At 42.1% G+C, this 20,872-nt stretch overlaps 1 protein-coding gene across 1 annotated transcript in view; it reads right to left on the bottom strand.

Annotated features, from left to right (window-relative positions):
• LOC135224520 (PAX-interacting protein 1-like) overlaps positions 1–20,872 on the bottom strand; it is a 363,885-nt gene that overhangs the window by 213,158 nt on the left and 129,855 nt on the right. The window contains exons 6-7 of the mRNA XM_064263576.1: positions 14,082–14,252; positions 12,594–13,950 (exon numbers count right to left, since the gene is read on the bottom strand). Coding sequence (XP_064119646.1) covers positions 12,594–13,950; positions 14,082–14,252 — 1,528 coding nt within the window. The remainder of the gene's footprint in view (positions 1–12,593; positions 13,951–14,081; positions 14,253–20,872) is intronic.

Genomic DNA, 20,872 nt, shown 5'->3' with positions numbered 1-20,872 from the left:
TCTACTTGCATTGGTGGTTTGTTTCAATAACCTAATGTAAAAGACATTGTAGAATATATTAGGGTGCAATCATTTCCGAACCAAACTATTAATTCAGTGACTTCTGTTCTCTTAAACTTTAGTTCCTCTTTTCATCTTAGAGCCAGTGTTTCCAATCCATACATTAACACTGGTCTTATCACTGTGTTTTAGATCTTGACTTTTAGCTTGATTAGCATTTTCTAATTGCATACAACTCCAGCTACCCCTCTCCATTTCCCCCACACAGCTTTCATCTTACTGTCTAGTTCAGCCTCACATCCTCCCTCTTCGATTAAACCTTACTGAATGGCCGGATCCCCTCATATGAGTAGCAATAACAGGTTTTGGGTGGTGGACAAATCCACTCATATGAGCATCAACATTGTGCCATTGATTTGAAAAAATTGGGCAGGGAAAGAGTCTAATTTACTTCTATAGTTCATAAATTCACCAATGGCAACTTTTAGATTGGCTAAAATTAAGTGGGCAGCTCAGGAGAGAGTTACTTTGGATCTTGACTTAAAGGGAGCATGTACTGCCTTTCTCTCTCACATGATGTCTTTTTTATATACACTATTTTTTATGATAGTATGTCAGTTATAATTGTTATTTGGCAAAGAAAAACAGAAAGAAATATTTGAAAAAACATGTATAATCAAAAAAACATAAATCTTCAAAATAAAATTTATTATTTGGATACATACTATTAAAGTTAGCTATATCTCCCCACCAATTAAGTGAGTCAGCATTCAAACAAAAAATTGAATGGCTGCCCGGATGACTGTCTAGTTTACCTGTTCTCCACCAGGTGTGTTTCAAACGTTTTAACTCGTCAGAATTCTCCTTGACAGAGATAGTTGGGGAGGCTGGGTGGGGTCTGCTAAATTTAACAGTAGGTAAGTATCCAAATAATAAATTTTATTATGAAAATTTATATTATTTGTGATAACTCTTACTTGCTGTTCAAGTTAGCAGATTCCCACATTAAGAAGAGGACAGTGGGTAGTGCAGCTAGACAGAAATATGCACAGCCTTTCAAGCTAAAGGTTTCTAGCATGAAACCCAAAACATTCTCACCTGATCTGGAATCCTTTCTGGATTTTACTACCGCCAGAAGTTGGATTCCATTCAGGAAGCAGGGCTCTTGTACATGTGCAGCACAGAGTAGCCTTGCGGGGAAAACCGCTCCAATTCAGCAAGAATGAAACAGAGTGGTATAAGGGGACCCCTGTGCCTGAGTCCAAAAGCCCTATAAAACAACAGTCACTTAAAATAAATACCTTTACGATATAAAGGTACGCTCCTATACAAAATTTGTACCTTCACGCTCCCGAAAATATTAAAACCTGGGATTTAAACAAAAGAGCCCAAATAATTGCTCTTTCTTTGGTTCAGGAAAAGACTACCCACTACTAGTAGTGGATTAAAGGCTTTACTGTTTTCAAACACGATTCTGTATACTCAAGGTAGTGAGTAGGTAAAAACCAAATTGTACTTCTACTGCGCCACAAAAATCCTATTCTGAAGCGACATATTGACTTAATACTAAATGAAGTTAGAACTGCTGCTCACATAATGAATGTTTACCTTCAATAAAGGTAGGATATGGAGCTAGTTCACATGCACTTTTTGTTTTGTGTTTTTTTACAAACTTATAACGTTTTGTCAAGTAACATGAGGTCCTCTATGTCCTATTTGATTAGGCTAGTGCATGAGAACTACCTTTATTGAAGGTAAACATGTGTAATGTGAGCAGTTGTTCTAGCTTCATATAGTGTTAAGTCAATTTGTCACTTCAAAATAGGATTGATGTGGCGAAGTAGAAGTGCAATTTGGTTTTTACCCGCTCACTACCTTAAGTATACAGAATTGTGTATGACAACAGTAAAACCATTAATCCACTACTAGTAGTGGGTAGTCTTTTCCTGAACCGAAGAAAGAGCAATTATTTGGGCTCTTTTGTTTAAATCCCAGGTTTTAATATTTTCAGGAGCGTGAAGGTACAAATTTTGTTTAGGAGCGTATCTTTATATCGTAAAGATAATTATTTAAAGTGACTGTCGTTTTATAGGGCTTTTGGACCCAGACACAGGGGTCCCCTCATACTGTGGTTCTCTCCACAAGGCTGCTCTTTGCTGCACATATATGATAGACTTGCTCCATGAATGAAATCCAACTTCTGGTGGTAATAAAATCCAGAAAGGATTCCATATCAGGTGAGAATGTTTTGGGTTTCATGCTAGAAACCTTTAGCTCGAAAGGCTGCGCGGATTTTCGTCTAGCTGCACTACCCACCGTCCTCTTCTTAATGTGGGAATCAGCTAACTTTAACAGTAGGTAAGATTCATCACAAATAATATAAATTTTCATAAAATGTATTATTTGGATACTTATCTACATTTAAAGTAGACCCCACCCAGCCTTCCCAACAACTTGGTGGGCTGTCAAGGAGAATTCTGACGAGCTAAAACATTCGAAACACACCTGGTGGAGACACAGGTAAACTAGACAACCATCGGAGCAGCCATTCGATTTTTGTTTGAATGCAGACTCGCCTAATCGTCGCGGAGATATAGCCAACTTTAACAGTATGTAAGTATCCAAATAATACATTTGATTATGAAAATTTACATTTTTTGGATTATATGTTTTTTCTGATATTTTTTTCCATTTTTCTTTGCAAAATAACAATTATAACTGACATACTAATATAAAAGATGAGAACTAAAAACAACAGCAACCCCTGGGTATATATACAAGAAAATGTATATAAAAAAAACATCAAGTGAGAGAGAAAGGCAGTACATGCTCCTTTTAAGTCAAGATCCCAAGTAACTCTCCTGAACTGCCCACTTGATTTTAGCCAGTCTAAAAGTTGCAGTTAGTGAATTTATGGGCTATAGACGTAAATTAGACTCTTTCTCCACCCAATTCCTTCAAATCAATGGCACATAATGTTGATGCTCATATAAGGGTATTTGTCCATCACCCATAACCTGTTATTGCTACTCATATGAGGGGACCTGTCCATTCATTAAGGGTTAAGCCAAGAGGGAGGATGTGAGGCTGAAGTTGACAGTAAGATAAAACTGTGTAAGGGGAGTGGAGAGGGGTAGCTTGAGTGGTATGTGATTAGAAAATGCACAGTGATAAGACCAGTGTTAATGTATGGATAGGAAACACTGGCGCTAAGAAGAAAAGAGGAAGTAAAGTTTAAGAGAACAGAAGGCACTGAATTAATAGTCTGGTTCGGAATCAATTGCACCCTAATATATTCCACAATATGTCTTTTACATTAGGTTATTGAAACAAACCACCAATGCAAGTAGATCCTAGTTTTCAGTTGATGGTCTTCAAAGAATGAACTTACTAAATAGTTCAGATATACCACACATCAACCATCAGTCTTTAGCAGTAGTACACTTCACACTTGAACCAGGGTTTAATGGGGGTAGAATTCAATCATCCACACAATCATTCAATAGCAAACTCCTGAAAAAGACAAGAAAAAAAATTAAAATAAACAAAGAAAAGCAAACAGCTTATTGCACCAACTTGCTTCATGAATACAAAATCAGTTTTCTTTATACAAAACACTATTTTGATACAACCCTTTGTCTTTAATTACAAACCATTTCTTCTTCCTTACTGACAAAGTAAACTCCTTTTCCCTTTATGTATAATAAAAAAAAAACAAGCTACCACACCAGGCTTCTCATTGTCTGGTCCATGAATAAGGTTCTTAGACTCCTGTCATCATCTCCTGAATCCAGTGTGCCGAATACAACTACAACTCATATAGTCGTCCCAAAGGCAGTGTTCATGACTGTTTTGCCATCAGGAGCTTGAATTATGATCCTGAGTTGTCTTAGACTAGGAAGAGTGTTTTGTCACTCACACACCTAGTTGACATTCACTGTTGTCTCCTGGCCTATCATTCTTGGCCAGGAATGAGGAATAAGGATCTATTAAAGGGATAATCCCTTTTCTGATAAGGGTACTTGGTAATGTGTATATAATATTATGCCCAGTTCAAGCACTCAAGGTTTACATAGATGTCATGGCAAACATCCCAGATGGTCCTATTTTTCCTACATCCCCAGCATAAACAAACCAGTCTCTCTACATTGGCTGAGAATTAATTTAGTTTCCCTCGTTAAAAAGGCAAACCCTCACTCCTGTCCTAAGTCACATGACATCCATAAGGTGAATACTATACATCATTAACTTTCTTTAAAAATGTTTCTTTCTAGTATACAGGATGGTTATTAGAGGCAATATTCCTGACTGGGAAAGGCACTATAATCTCACAGCCAGACCTAACATAATTTGGTAAGTCACCATAAAACCATAAGGGATAAACATAGCGTATATAGGTTAGTGCATTTCTTGTTCTCTATTGCCAAACCCTAATGGGTATCTAGAATAAAGAGAATAGTGACTTTACGTTGGATAAAAAAATTCCTGAATCACCATTGCCATAAGAGTGGTGGTCATGCTGAGATATTGCCAAGAAAAGAGAAATACTAATTCAGCAGCCAGACCAATATTATTAGGTTAAGGCACCTTAGAACTACAGTAAATAGTTTATGCATTGTTTTTTTGTTTATTGCCAAATCCTGAGGGATATTCCAGAATAAAGAAAATGGTTAATAACCTCTGATTACTGTACTTAAGACCAAAAGTTTATATGGGTTTTTGGGATTTGTATATCAAGAGCTAAGCCATTTCATCACCGTTCAAATTCTTTTGTAAGCTCCCTTTGAGAATAAACAGCAGCTGTGCAATAAAAAAACAAGTTTTGTCTTAAGAAAAAGCTACTTTTGGTCTTCTCTATGAATTCTCAAAGCCACCCACTTTCCCTGACCATGTTAAATTAATATAAAGTAACAAACAGTTGAGACAGAAAAGGAGAACTGAAGTTACCTTCAGTTCTCCAGTTATGGAAACAGTAAAATAGCACTCTTGAAAAGGACAGAAAATGGCATACTTACTTTACAGAGCTCCAACACTAACCAAAGGAAACAAGTAAAACATGCACCGAAATTTCTTCGGCAAATCAAGTTTTCTGTACAGCCACTACAGCATATAATCAAGGCCACTAAAAATATATCTACCTTTTGGTGGTCTCACTATAATGCAGTATGAGCCACAGCCCATGAAACTTTAATTACAGTCCAGTGGTTGTCTATCCTATATTGTTGCCAGAAGCACGATTATGGCTAACTTTAACCGTAAACAAAATAAAAAATACTGAGGCTGGAGGGCAGCAACTGGTATCTTTGATGATTGGAGGGTGGATGATGAACATACCAATTTGCAGCCCTCTAGCCTCAGTAGTTTTTAAGATCTGAGGACAGAGAAAAAGTGGACAGAAAAAAAGTGTGTACAAAACAAAGTGTGGACAGACAGACAAAGCCGGAAATGATATTGTTATGATACAATAAAGTTTGTTCATTCTTACCTGGCAGATATATATATAGCTGTATTTTCTGAAGTCCGACAGAATTTAAAAAACTTCCGGCACACGCAGTGGTAGGCCAGGTGGTTAGTACCCATTCCCGCCGCTGGGAGGCGGGTATCAGGAACCATTCCCATTTTTTATTTCCACTGTCCCCTGAGGGGAGGTGGGTGGGTACTTGATTATATATATCTGCCAGGTAAGTATGAACAAACTTTATTGTATCATAACAATATCATTTTGTTCATGAAACTTACCTGTCAGATATATATATAGCTGAATCCCACCGTTGGAGGTGGGAAGGGACAGAATAGAAGGATTTTGGGAAACAAATGCATGCAGATGATTTACATCTTGGTTCCACCTGTTAGCATAGCTGACTTCGTGATTACTGTCACCCAAGTCTGCTTCTGCTTTACTAGAGTTGCCAGCGAGGTAGAGACCTATAAAGCTGGTGCACTCCAGATGATCTGTCAACGGGGGCGTGACCACAATGTGACTAGACCATATTGACCATACCATGAGGGCTAAGAAGTAAAATAAATATATATATATATATCACCACCTGACCAACCTAGCCAAAGTTAATGTGTTTTAACTAAGGCTTAAGAGTTAAGAAGTCTCCATTGGCGGCGACTCAATAACTAAATTAAGAGCTCTTCCTAACCATTTTCTACAGGATAGGATGAGTGGTACTTCTTGCCCCCACGATTGTGTCTGCAGACACGTATGGCCCTAGCGAGCAGCAGATCTCATATGCCGTCTTCACATCCCGCAAGAAGTGTGAAGCGAACACAAAGTTGCTTCGCTAAAACGTGGTACTCAGTATGTTACTGAGTGCCATGCTCCGTTGAAATGCTTCCGAGGCCACGCCCTCACCTCGTGAGCATTCAGATCAAAAGATTTCAAATCTTTGTGCAAACACAATGAAGGAGTCTTTTTTTTAAAGAACTCCTTAACACTAAAGCCAGGGTGTTCTTTGATATGGGCAAGTCTGGTCTTTTTCGGAACACTGCAGATTGTCCGAAGGACTTCGACTTTCTTTAGTTTTATGTAGATAAAACTTGAGAGACCCGACAGGGCACAGGACTCTCTCTGGCTCTTGCCCAATAACTTTTGCCATCCTTTGATTCCAAGCTCCTGGCCCAAGGACTAGACGGGGGGTTTCCATTCTTAGGCCACAACGGAAGGTTTAGCGAACACACCGCATTGTGTTCCCTAAAGCCAAAACTTCTGACGATGGCTTAAAACCTCACTAACCCTCTTTGTCGTATCTAGAGTGGTTAGAAAATAGGCCTTTCTGGTCACGTGCAATAAGTTAACCAAAAGGAGAGGTTCGAAATGCTTTGACATCAAGAACTTCAGACTACGTCTAAGTTCCATATAGAAAACTTCGATCTGGACATGCACAGTCAGTCCGTCTGTACTAAAGTCAGGTGACCGACCAGTTGACCAGTCAGACGAATCAAGGACAGCAAGGCTGTACCCTGAAGACCATAAGGCACTATTCTTCGCTGAAGGATGAGTGTCTGGACTGCCTGGGCGATTCAAGCTAAGCAAACCTTGGGGGGGTGTATCAACGCAACCCAACGTCGTTAGCGAATCAACTCCTGAGCAACTCCTGACTCGAGCTTCTGGTGCCAGGAGAAAGGAGCGAGGAGCAAAAAGGCGATTCAGTCCCGAAGGACAAATGCCTGACAGTCCAACCTGGTCTCATGTAAAACGATCATCAGGGGTGTATAAACGCAACCGACTTCGTCAACAAGAAACTCAGGGCTACTATATGTCGCCTGATCTCGCACGAGTGTCTGACTCCGAGAAAACAGGTGAGACAAAAAGTAGATGGTGAGCGAGTTTCGAGATTCCACAGAACTCAAAGATCGTGAAGGGCTTTGTTGTTTGACAGAAGCAAATCTCTGAGCCCAAAGGCCACCAACAACATATTTGCGTATTCTTTAATAGATGTGACTGCCAGCTTATCCCATTCCTCAAACGGAAAGGGAAGACGGTAATCTTATGCTGTCAACATCTCGATAGTCTGAACGTGGTCAGACTCAGAGCATAGAGGTTATAGGTACCTTTCGTGTTAGAGTAGACCGACTCTCTCAGAAAAGGTCCTTGGAAAGTGAACTAGGAAGGACGTGACCTCTGTGAATCTAGGATCTTGAAGGCCAACATGGGGCGATCAGCGTCACTGTCGCTCCCTGTGACGTCATAAATCATCTTATTACATTTCATGTGACGTCATAAATCATCTTATTACATTTCCTAAGCGTTTGAAAAAGGGGAAAAGAGACTAAACATCCATCCCCGTTCAATATCATAGGATGGCGTTTAATGGTACCGCTCCCGGATCGAGAATAAGGGAGCAGAGAAGAAGAAGCCTCTTCGTCCTCAACACAGCATAGAGATGAATGAAAGGACGTCCCTAAAGTCTCCACAAATCTCAACATACTTCTAAAGAAAGATTCCACTCGGAAGTCAGTAGTTGCTGCCGTCGATCGAGACGATTCGTACAGACTTTTGCAATCCTGTAATGAACCTCTAGAGGATCGTTACATTCTACGTCTGTTATTATAATAGGCTCTTTCTCGTAAACCTGAACAGGGACCGAGAGAAGATACTTCCTAAGATATGAGAGAGCTGTGGAAGATCAGAGTTGATATGGACCACTGGTTCCAAAAACTCGTTTCGAGGACTGGAGGGACGACCGAATTGCTACCACTTCTTTCAGATTATGATCCAGGACATCTGAAACCCTCTCCAGATGTCTGGCACCTTCTTTCTATCACCTCAGGTGATACTTGACGCACTGAGAGATGTTCAGAATCATTCCTAGATCTCGAATAAAATTTCAGTTTCCCGGTAGGAAAAACATGTAGAGGTCTGAATTGCAGTCTATTCAGGGAAACAAACTTCTTTAGAAAGGAAATGGTCCCCAGCAAGCTCATCCATTCCCTCACACAGTATGTTTACTTCCCTAATAAGGCTGCGCTTTGCCTAAGCAGGAGAGCATATAATAGTGCAATGTTGCGGTAGACTCGTAGTCCTATACCGTGCGGTAACGAGCACCGAAAGGAGTAAGAGATATCTCTGTTGAACATAGTAAGGCAAAACGAATGCAATGTTTATTCATTCATGTAAGAAATCCCCTCTATCTTAGGCTAAAGTCTGTGATTGTAGGGCAGAGATACAGTTAGTCAGTCAATCCCCCAGGAGAGACGTAACCGCCAGCACAGAGATACGGTTAGTCAGTCAATCCCCCAGGAGAGAGAGACATAACCTAACGCGCATAACAGCGCACGAGCTGGTACTGGCTCGGTTGGACTGGAGGACAGTCACAGCAGCAGCTTACGGATCGTCGTCTCTTAACTTTATGCCTGGGTTGCCAGCTACCCTATTCTACGAAGAAATAGGTCCGTTATTTTTGAGCAGAAAGAGACTCCAAGCTGGTATATTTAAGCGAAACAGAAAACGCTAAATATATAGATGCGTTTGTGTCGTCATAACACTACTATACAACGGTAAAAGATAAATCGGAAACTCCTGGAAGGCTGCAGGGAGTAAAGATTAAATGTCCTTAAAATAATAGACAATAGACCTCTCGGTTGCCATCCGAAGAGGTAACTACAGCAAGCGTATATGACTTGAACCAACCAGAAGTAAAATAACGCAAGGCAAAATATGATATTATATTACAATAAAGTTTGTTCATACTTACCTGGCAGACATATATATAGCTGAATTCGGAAATACAGCTACATATATATCTGACAGGCAAGTTTCATGAACAAAACTTAGAGAATCGAAGCAGACAGCTCAAGCTTCTTATGTTATTGGACATAAGCGTTCATTGACGTAGTCTACAAGTCTATATAAAGTTAATGAGATGTTTGTCAATGAGAACTAACCCATTTACGGGACAAAGAGATATTTTGTCAATGAGGGGAAACCCACTTACTTGACAAAACGATAGTATATTGTCAATGGGGGAAAGTCACTGAATTGACAAAAGGTAATCCAGGAAGTCGAGCATTTTATTTTTCCGATTCCCGTCTCAAACGAGGAAGGGGCAAGAATCCTGTTAAGAGACTGGGCTTACGGCAGGTAGAACGACGATGTTCAATACGGCAGCGTAGTCCCGACTAGGAACTAACAAAATCTATCATCTGAAAAGCCCTTTCAGATGGGCTAAAAAGCTTGCAAAATTATCCTGGGAAGAGGAAGAAACTCTCCAACCAGCTTCCTCTCCCGAATCACAACTAATGCCTGCTAAAGCTTAAAATTTATTGGCAGTATGGCAAAGGAAGTCCTGTCTTGCGCTTTCCTGAAGAGCGTCCTTTTGATGAGTGCCTTTGCAAGAATCCTACTGAACGTTGCCGAGAGTCCTGACGTGCAGGACGTCGAGCTTTTACATAGCCCGCAACTGCCTTATCACAAAGTCTTGACTGCGGTAGAGCAAACGAGATCTTCCCTTGAGCTTTCCTTAACTCCATCCACCTTTGCGAAAAGCAATATAATATTGACAGAGACCTCTTGAATTCACGAAACCCGAGGTCTTGCTGGGTTTCGAAGACGAAGTTGTCTGTTCACTTTAAGCTTCCTCCGAAGCACTGCTTACTTCACATTCTTTGCATGTGAGGTATAAGGTATCAACGAAGAGAGGTAAAATTTCTTGAGGCCCAAATCGTAAACAAGAGCTTGAAGAGTTCAACAGAAACGTTCAGCCAGGCGACACACCTGGCGTGCGCGCTCGGCGTCCACTGGCAAGCAGCGAGCACGCTCGGCGTCCACTGACGCGCACGCTCGGTATCCACTGGCGAGCGCTCGGCGTCCACTGGTGCGCGCTTGGCGTGCACCCGCGCGCGCCTGGCGTCCATCCGAGCGTCCCGTCCAAGCCGAGCGTCAAAAGAAGCATGCAGAAAAGCGTCACGCTCCTGACAGGCGTCAAAACAAGCGAGAGAAACTGCCTTCAGGGAAGAGCGAGACACATCTCGGAGAGAAATCCGACTGCACGAAGCAGTCTCAGGAGAAGGGTTGATCGTGTGAGAATACAAGGGACGAGGGAACGCCTTCTTATTCTCACAGTAACAAAGCTCGGACGTCCGCTCTCAAAAGCGTCCTGCTACTAAGACTTCTTTTTCATATTTCTCGGTGGAAAGACGTACACGTGATCAGGCGACGTTCGCCTTCTTACTTCTCACTGAAACGCATAACGAGAGAGAGAGGACGTGAAGCGTCCTCTTCTATAAAGCTTCTATTTAGAGAGCGCGAGTCCTTCCGAAAGCTACAACCCCTGCGCGGGGAGGACGCTTCGGAGGACGAGAAGCAATCCTTCAGGATTCGAGCACGTGCACGCACTTTGGGGCAGTCTGGGATTTTCATCAGAAACTGCGAAGGCACGCCAGATCGGTGGGAGTTCCTCGTAACCCTCCTTCGGCTTTCGACATGCTCTCTCCCCGGGTCCTGGGAGTCAAGCAGAGGTCCCAGCCTAGAGGCGAAATAAGGCCGATCTGACGCACCCTCCACTACACAAGGGGCACTGTCACTGCACTAAGCCACTTCACTATTGCTCTCTAAAGCAAGCACTTTCGATTCTAAGTTACGAATCGAAAGATTATTAGAGAAAGGGCAATAACCTCTACAGACACTGTTTAGGGCCCGAAGGCAACATTTCAGGGTTAGGAGTAACAATAACAGAAGTAGCACTCTTCACAACAATGAAGGAGAGCGATCACCTCTCGCAGACATATTCATAACCCGTAGGCCATACTACAGGGTTAGGCAAAATAAAGTCTACAGGAAGGTTAGCAGGTTCACTACCCTGACTTTTGTTTACTGATTAATTGCGTACATACGAATCATACGTTTTCCTTACGGAATTAGCTTCCTTACGGAATTAGACAAAGTCTCACACTCCTTACATGACAAATCTCAACAAAGAAGCAAGACCCATACCCCTCGTGCATACCAAGTGCGGATCTACCGAAGCTTTCGGTAGCCACACCCTATCTTTGCAGACAACACCCTCTGAAACTAGCCTAACTAGATTCAGATATCTTATGCAAAAATGAATCAAATTCAAATCAATTTAAGATAGCGTATGCCTAGCCACAAATCCAAGTAAATAAATTAAAAGACAATTAGGATACTTAGCGGCAATGAAGTTTCCAAAATCTAAGACGGAGGTACTGGAAACAGGTGTTTCCAGCACTGGCGACAGAAAAATCATGAATAGAAAATGGGAATGGTTCCTGATACCCGCCTCCCAGCGTCGGGAATGGGTACTAACCACCTGGCCTACCACTGTGTGTGCCGGAAGTTTTTTAAATTCTGTCGGACTTCAGAAAATACAGCTATATATATATCTGACAGGTAAGTTTCATGAACAAACAATAGTTTTCATTTACAGAAAACTAAAACTGGCAACCAAGTAAATATTACATACCAAAAGGCAAAAACTTACTAACAACAATAAATTCACAGAACACTACACATCAAGGTGGAGTAAAGTAAACGAACAGAAATATGGATGTAGACAAATGAATGATAGATCAAGATATTAATGGAAATAGCAGTGGTAACCCTCGGGAGCCCCGTAGCATAACCAACTTTCAAGGTCAAACAGAGGAATTGCACTTGCTTTCCAAGCCACTGAAGCTTGAGCTGAGCATGAACAATAAGATTTTTCTCCTTTCAAGATTATCCCCTTCTTTTGTCTGAATAACAAACACTGGTGATCTAGCGGATATTGTAGACTATGGTATCAGCCATAAATATTTGATTAATGGGGTTGTGATGAAACAACAATTAACCCATTTTACATGTGTTCCACTATTAGTCAAGTATCACAGGTAGTAACTACGCTATTTCAAGTATAGTCTAAATATCTGATACAAGGGTATCATGACAAGAATTATTCCTTTAGTGGATGGGATAACCTGCTATTTAGCACACAATAAGCCAAAAATGTTGACAAAAAATATACCACATTTCATTTGATCCATAGATTTACATATTCTAATTTTGTTAAATGACTCCTAAGTTGAATGAATACCCAAAACCAAAATGCTTAACAGGTTTAAAATTGATGGACTGAACTTTTTATTACCTTGAACAGCTTCCTGTGGAATGGCAGACTGCTTTGGAACAACGTGTGCTGGTATCTCCATGGGTACTTGAGGTCCTTGAGGTATCACCCCACCTTGATGAACACCACCAGCCAGGCGATTAGTGAGATGGATAGCCAATGCAGTCTTTGTCTTTGGATTCACTAAGTTCTGACTAACTAAATTCTGAGGAACAGGCGAGCCTTGCATAACAGCTGCATGACCAATGACTGCCCCATCTCCACGCTGGATAGGAGAATGCCCATGTGGAGAGGCAAGGGGAGATACATGTGGAGTAAGCTGTTGCTGAGGAGTTAATTGGCCACCAGCTACCATATGAGGAGAGCCCTGACCAGGTGATACTACTCCTCCAGCCTGCACAGCTGTATAACCTTGGGGTAAGGGACGACCTGTTAAGGGACGTCCATGAGGTGACATAGGAGGATACTGACCTCCCTGAACAGCTTGTTGCTGACCTGGTTGTTGACCTGGAGTTGGTGGTTGTTGCTGCTGCTGCTGTTGCTGCTGTTGTTGCTGTTGCTGTTGCCACGAATGTGGAGATTGCTGCGGTGTCCCAACCTTCTGTTGCTGTTGCTGTTGTTGCTGTAAGAGATGTTGTCTTTGGTACATCTGCTGCTGCTGTTGCTTTTTAAGCATGAAGAAATATGTAACAACCTGCCTTTCCTTAGAATCAAGTTGGCCCAAATATTCACTTCTTTGTGCATTATCCAGCTGCTGGATATGTCTAAAATGAGCTGGGATGCGTTGGATGAGCTGAGAGGCATCCTGGTGAGTAAGATGTGGAAAATGTTGACATAACTGCTGAATCTGTAACTGTAACTGCTGCATGTGCTGAGGAAGAAGTGTGGGTGCTGCAGGTTGCTGGCCTGGTGCAGATGGGTTTTGAGGCCTAATTCCAGGCTGTGGAGGTGGTTGTTGTGGTGGTGGGGGTTGTTGCTGTTGTGGTGGTGGGGGTTGTTGCTGCTGTTGTTGTTGCTGTTGTTGCTGCTGCTGCTGCCATACTGTTTGGCCGACAATAACTCGTGTACCAGGTGGAGGCTGACCCCCAGGATACTGCTGCTGTTGCCCTTGAGAAGGCCAACCAGGTTGCACCCCTTCAGCTGGGCTTCCAGAAGGGGCTGGCTGTGAACCACCAGGTGCTTGTGATCGCAACTGATTTGAAGGGTAAGTCACAGCCACAGTTCCACTTGATCCAGCTGCCATCAAAGGTCTTACAACACCACTGGGATTTCCCCCAGGCCATGTAGACACTGGTGTACCAGGTGAAGGGGTCCCAGGAGTAGCAGGAGCAGGTTGACCATGAATGGCTGGTGGAGCAAAGCGCACACCTGGCTTATACTGTTGAAAAAAGTTAAGTATCTATTAATACGTGCTGATTAATTCAAGCAAAATGAATGCAGATATTTATGTTATAAAATTCAACAAAAACTGAGTAACAAACCAAAAATATTTAGAATGAAATACGATACCTGTGGCTCTGGCGGCTTTCCAGCACGGGGTTTTGCCCTATTCTGTTGCTCTTGCAATTGTTTCTGGTGAAGATTATGCAAAAATGCCTGACGCTGAGTAGGTGTCATTCGCTGTAGTTCATGAGATGTGACACCCTGAGGGAGTCTCACAACAGCTCCTGGGATAGCCGCCTGGAAGAAATGAATGATTTATTAAAATGAAAAACTTTTGTCTGTTTATAAGTAAACATTAAATGTTATTGAAGTAAAAACTATGACAGTAGGAAAAATCTTTAAATGAAAATTTAACTATAATTTACACTAGAAAATGATAGCAGCTTATTTTTAACACTCTCATCTACTCCCCCTCTGGTAGATATAACTCCAGCACTAACAATGAATTTATGAGTGTTTAACCCTTAATAGACAGATAGCTTCTCAGTAGTAATAACAGGTTTGAGGTGATGGACAGATTGATCCTGTAGAGAAGCGATATTAAGTGCCATTGATTTGGAAAGAATCGGGCAAGACAGTGATGCTAATACTTCTATAGCCCATAAATTCACAAATGGGAACTTTCACATTAATCTGGCATCTCCGGACTTCAGTTCTACTTCTGACTTCAAGGGAGAATGTACTGCGGGAGTATGACATTGACCTTTGCCTTAGAGGGTTGATGGGACGAACAGCCACCTCCTCCACTGACACAACACTATTACTTTTCGCCTTGTCCATTAGAACCTTCACAGACACACCCCAAGCTGCTCCACAGTCTGTACTAACAGAGCAAAATGCTTATCAATCTTTCCTTCTAGACTGGTGATAGGGTTGGGATCAGAGGTGCAGGAGCCTGTAACTGGAGAAGGTGGCATAGCAAGAGAAGTGGGAGCGGGAGCCAAAGATATAACAGGATACTCAGATCTGAATTAAAATCAGAAGAACCCAGGCTAGCTGGTTTTGTATTAGCTCTAAGCAAAGCTTTTCTCTTTGTCTCTCTCTAATTTCCTTAAATGAGAATCCAAATTCTTCCACTTCTTCTGTTCCAATCAAAACATGCATTACATCTAGTATCGAATGAAAATATCTGCCCTCTACAATCAGTACATAACGCATGAGTATCATAAGAGTCCTTGGTTAGCCTAGTTCTTTATGTAAAAAATCACCAAAGAACCTAACACTATCTAAATGATTTGCCAAGACAGCTAATACAAGAGCAGAGTTCTTCACCAAATGTGATGATACAAAAGGAAAGTCCAAAAATTTCAGGAATAACTGCAACCAAAAACCGTAGCCATCAGCTAGTAGAAACAAACTGAACTCTCCGCAGAGTTGTTCCTCTCTCTTGCCCCAAGTGGGTGGGGCACTGTTACCTAGCCAAAACAAAAAGAAAATTAGCATGACCAGTGAATTTAGGGATTTTAACTCCTGGCGAATGAAACTCTTAGCTATATCATCAAAATTACTGGGGAAGTTGTATAATTGAAAATTCTATTTACATGCTGATAACCAGAGGCATACATGTGGAACTAGTGGATAACCAGTCCTGTGACTCATTTTTCATACAAGACTCTTTTTTCATTCATATACACTCATTTTTCATGAGTTTTAAACAATTCTGTAGTAGAAGAGGTTTTCCAGCACTCATGTTGAGTGAACGCCACCATGTGTACTGGCATCAGAATATCTTTTACCCCAGGGTAAAAGACCATCTATTGGAAATACAGTGCAACTGGAAGTTCATTCCAGCAAGAACACCATGGTTTGGAGCTACAGTATATGGGAAAAGACTGATAGGACTTCTAAAGTCATGCCTAAAAAAGAGCTGACCTGTGTGTTAGAGTAGCTGGAAAGAATTATTAATGATGGGCCATTAAGTTACACACCCAGGGACTTGAATCAGTTGGAAATCTTAATCCCTAACCATTTGATTCTTGAAAGAAACCTTAGCTAAAGTCCTTCCCAAGTCTGCCGAGAAAAGATTCTTGTATGTATCCAGGTTGTGCGATAACCTATGTTAAAGGAGACGAGTATTTGACAACCGAGAAACCCATTGAGTTAGAATGATACATAGCTTTTGATCAAGGATAGGGGAAGCAGTCCTCACTCATGATGAGGGGGCCAAGGAGTAGTGGAAGTTGGGCCATGTGGTCGAGTGGCTACTTCAAAAACGGCTCATAGCCAGCTCATGAGACCTTTAATTAAGTTATACCTCTTAGAACTGTGGCAGGAGACAGAAGAGGTTAATCCTGCAAAAGAGGATATTCAGCCAAGCACTCGTCCGAGCAGGACTGTTGTAAATACTGTAGATATGTTTTTTCTTGCTGGGGAGTTTGTTAAAACTTCAACAAAAGAGACTGTACTTTGCCAAAAGTTGTAATGTATCTTTGTATATATTTTCCCCATTTACATAAGTGGAAATGCATAATGCATGAAAGGAAGGTATTATGTTTTGTTGTATTTGTATTTAGTCAGAAAAAGCATTGTATTTAGTTATTTCATGTATTAGTTTGTAAGTATGTGTGTAATAGCTTAATTGTAGACTGTCAGTTTTTTTTTGTTGGTCCAGTAGTTAGCCAAATATGTTTGGTAATTCGGTCAAACAGTTGTTGCGAATTATCCTTACAACAGGATATTTAATGGTGTGCTGGATATTACTGGCCAGATGGCTTAGCAAGGGCTCAGTGGTCAGCCCTTTTCGAAGGAATAGTGAACACGATCAGCAAATTTTAACAAAATTTTATTACAAAAATAAAATACCTGCACCTCATGACTCTACCCTTTAATAAGAAACAAAACTATAACACATTAGGCCTTCACTAGTAGATCATCACTTAAACAAGGGACCACATGGTCCTTAAGGGGACCCTGGTCCGGTTAACTCCTAAAAAACTACAACTATCAAGAAAAATAATGACACGCATCAGGGAACTACTCATATGAACTCTGATCATAACAACACCTTTCTTAACTTGACATACCGAACTTTACAAGGGTGAACCACTCTTGCATTTGATGCTACAGTCCATGACCAGTTAGGCATTTTAAAAATTTATGCATTACACAATCACTTGTTAATGTGATAGTTCTGGCATACATAAAAGCAATACGTGAGAAAGAACCATTGCGTTTTGCTGCTTTTCTTCTTCTTGACTTCAGATTCGTGACCATGGCAGATTTAAGTGGAGAGAAAATGGTGTAAACATTTTTTCCCGACAACAGTCGTGGGCAGTCTTGCTACATAAACCACTGTTTTTGCACAACCTAACAGTGCTTTATGTAGCAAGAGATCTAGATGACTTCTCGTCTTCTCGTCATGGACTCAGCCATAATTAAGAAGACGAGAAGTCATCTAGATCTCTGTATCGTAATCACTTAAGTATTCTCTGTTCAAAGTTCATTTAGGGAGGGTGCCTTACAGGGATATTCATATCTACAAAAAGGGTAGTTTTCTTGTGATGGGCTTTGAATGAGTTACAAAATACAGACTGTGCTGGAAGCCAGCCTCATATAATTCAGGTTAGGATAGTGACCTCATCATTCACAATAACAAATCCATCATTCACAATCACAGTGGACCCCCTGTATTTGCATTCTTCGGATTCGCGGACTCACACATTCGTGAACTTCTCTCTGGAACATTCCCCTCCATTATTCGTGGAAAATTCGCCTATTCGCGGTATTTTTCTATGAGAAATTCCTGTTCTTTTTTATCAATTTCATCATAAAATGCATTTTTTGCAATAAAACTATTAAAAGAAACCACATATATAAAATTTTTAGTGGGCTTTTCTTTAGTTTTAACTAACAAAAGAGGAGGTTTTAAGCATTTTTATAGGGGCTCCAACTACTTGTGGAGGGGGGGGGGGGGGGGAGGGGGGGGGGGGGGTGGGGGGGGGGGGGGGGGGGGGGGGGGGGGGGGGGGGGGGGGTGGGGAGGTTTGGTATGCATCCCCGTGAATATGGGGGGGGGGGGGGGGGGGGGGGGGTGGGGGGGGGGGGGGGGGGGGGGAGACCACACTGTACTCACTGGTAAACACTACACAATGTCAGATCTTGAATGTCAATTAAAATTAGTTTTATAGTGATCTGGGTGTTGTAGTGTAGGTCTTAGGCTATGATTTGGTTATCCCCTTGTCAAGCCACCTTAGGCAATACAATCCCTTGTGATTTGGAATGCTGTATTACTAAACGAGTAGTAATAGAACGCTTCCTATACTTCCTCACCAACGACCTCACCAGCAATGGACAAAAGTCCTAATGTACTGCACTTTTCATAAGCAGTCCCCATATCACGTAGATAATGCGTGCGAACATTGACCTGCATTTCCAGTACGTGCACTTGTAAAATAGATGCAAGGGAAAGATTATGTTTGAAGGCTACCGATGTAGCAATTGCTTCATTGTCATGAGCTCAGACTTTAAATACCAGTAAGACATCCTCCCCAATCTGAGAGTGAGCCACTACTATCAAATCCTAAAAAAGGATAAAAGCATGTTCTTGGGTAAAGGTCTCGAAGAATTTTTAACGAGCACCATAAGTTACTTGTTGGGCCTCTTATCTTGTTTGTTCCATTAAGATAATATCTGAGCACTCTCACTGGGCACAGAGCTCTCTCATCATCCTCTGCCCAAGAATCTCCGTTACTGGTATCAACCTGGGGGTTGGGGAGTGATTTTCGACTAAGTTGGTCAAGTTGTGTTTTTCAGTACCTCAAGGTTAATGGTGTACTGCACCACCAGACGTAAGATGATACCAATTTGAAGCATTCTAATACGTAAAAAATGCAATTTTGCAAGTGCAGGTGGATACTGAAAATTCTGTGCCTCAAGAACTTAGCTTCTGCTTTCCTCTTTATTTCCCACAAATTCGGTTTATTTAGTATCTTTTGTTCCTTCTACATGATATGTTATGTACGATATGTTTTCCCTTATAAAGACGGGCTGGTTCTGAACTTTTGTTTAACCTTTAACAGTGATTTTCTGGGCTCAGTTCGTGTCGCTGCGCGAAATAATCCTTTAATCCATTATTTCTAAGGTAAATGATCTTAACAAATACCAGAGAATAAACAAAATAAAGAAAAAGGTCAGTATAACTGACTCGCTCACCCTCAAGGAGGGCGTCGGTATGAACACTAGGGCGAGTGAGACCACTACCACAAACTTCTTGCCAATAGAAATCTCCCACAACAAAACCTCACAAGAGGAGAGCCGACCCACAGAACGGGGCAGCAACTACTACTACTCCAACCCACGCTAGGTAACTGCCGTGCCTCTGGTGGCCATCCTTTAAAGTTAGAGGCCCACGAGACGCTGCATTTTCTTACTCTGTGTTTTTTCGTGCCCTTTTTGGAGGATTTTCGTGTAAAATGGAACATTCAGCCATCGCATCAGCTAAGTTAAGTATTCCGAAAGGTTCCTACTTAGTTTTTTCCTTCCTTGAGTCAGTATTTGCCGTTTTTTAGGTATAAATACGGATTCTCGGTCGGAAGCATGGCGGCATTGTTCTGCCTCGTGGCGGGTTCGTTCTCGGTCTCCCATACCTGGAACCTTCCCTTTATTCTATGCGTCTCTAGACCTTTTTATGATTATTATTCGTTAGGGGATCTAGCCTGCATTGGTTTTATGTCATGCATGCATGTCTTTCTATATCTTACGTAGGCATTATCTCTTCCATCCAGACCCTAGCCATAGCTCTTAGTATCGGCCCAGGCTAGCTTTGAGTGGTAGACTTTCTTTCGGGTTAGTCGTACACTCCTGGATTTTTTCTCCTACTATTTTTATTTCCCCTACTTTGGTGTTATTTTAATTATTTTATTTGATTTTGGATAGCCTAGGGCGTCTGGTACGTTATCTTAGCCTAGGTTTATTATATCATGGTCCCCATTAGTTTTGTTGCTTCCTTTTTATCAGTTTTGTTGCATCTGCGGTTGCATCTCGCTGATCAGTTTGGTTGCATTATCCTAGGCTATAGATTTAGTTGTCTTTATCGTGTTATTGTTTCGTGGTCACCCTGTGATCGCGGTACAGCCAGACGCCCGTCGCAGTCACCCTGCCCTCCTCCCGCTCTCCCATAGAGCTGGGGGGAGGGAGTCCGTCTTTGCTCGCTCCATCCGGGCCTGTCTCCCTCTCTCCCTACGCGGAGGGAGTAGGGGAGGCTAGACAGACGCTGGACTGGTTATGACCTTGTCTCTCTGCTTCACGGTGCTCCGTTGTGACGAAGTAGGGGGGTTGGCCTCCCCCCTCCTTTGTTGCTCCGTTGCCCCGCTGTAGGCTCGAGTTCTGTTTTGCCCTCTCGCCCCTCCCCGGGTTGTCGGTGCTCTATTTTCTTACTGGAGCTCCGTCGATTACGAGGGAGGGAGCTGGTATCCCGCCTGCGGGCGGACCTCAGGCGTGCAGTTGGTCTCCTTGGCTTAACTACCCCGTCTCTCCGGCACATCGGCGGAGACGGATACCACCGCGATTCGGAATCATCTTCCGGAATTTTGTGATATTTTACGCTTAAGTTAATCATAAGTTTATATTAAGCTATCTTAAGCTGGGTCTCTCCCTTGCCCCTGTTTTCTACTCCGGCTCACACCGGAGCTATAGCCTATTCAGGCGATAGGGGAGGGGTTATGCCCAAAATTTTTCACTCTCAGGCATGCATCGGAGTTCTAAAGTAGCCCTGTAAGTGTTATCTCTGTTGGTACTCATGTATCCTTCCACTTACAGACTACCAACTGCGAGCATCCAGGATGCAACGCCATGCTCCAGGACCCCGCCCTGGGGCGGACATGAGTCCCTGCAGGGTCCCACGCTCCGTGCGCGACTCCG

This window comes from Macrobrachium nipponense, chromosome 12 (assembly GCF_015104395.2).
Source record: "Macrobrachium nipponense isolate FS-2020 chromosome 12, ASM1510439v2, whole genome shotgun sequence".
Taxonomy (NCBI): domain Eukaryota; kingdom Metazoa; phylum Arthropoda; class Malacostraca; order Decapoda; family Palaemonidae; genus Macrobrachium; species Macrobrachium nipponense.
The sequence above is the reverse complement of the archived record's forward strand: the minus strand, read 5'-3'. Positions and strand labels throughout refer to the sequence as shown.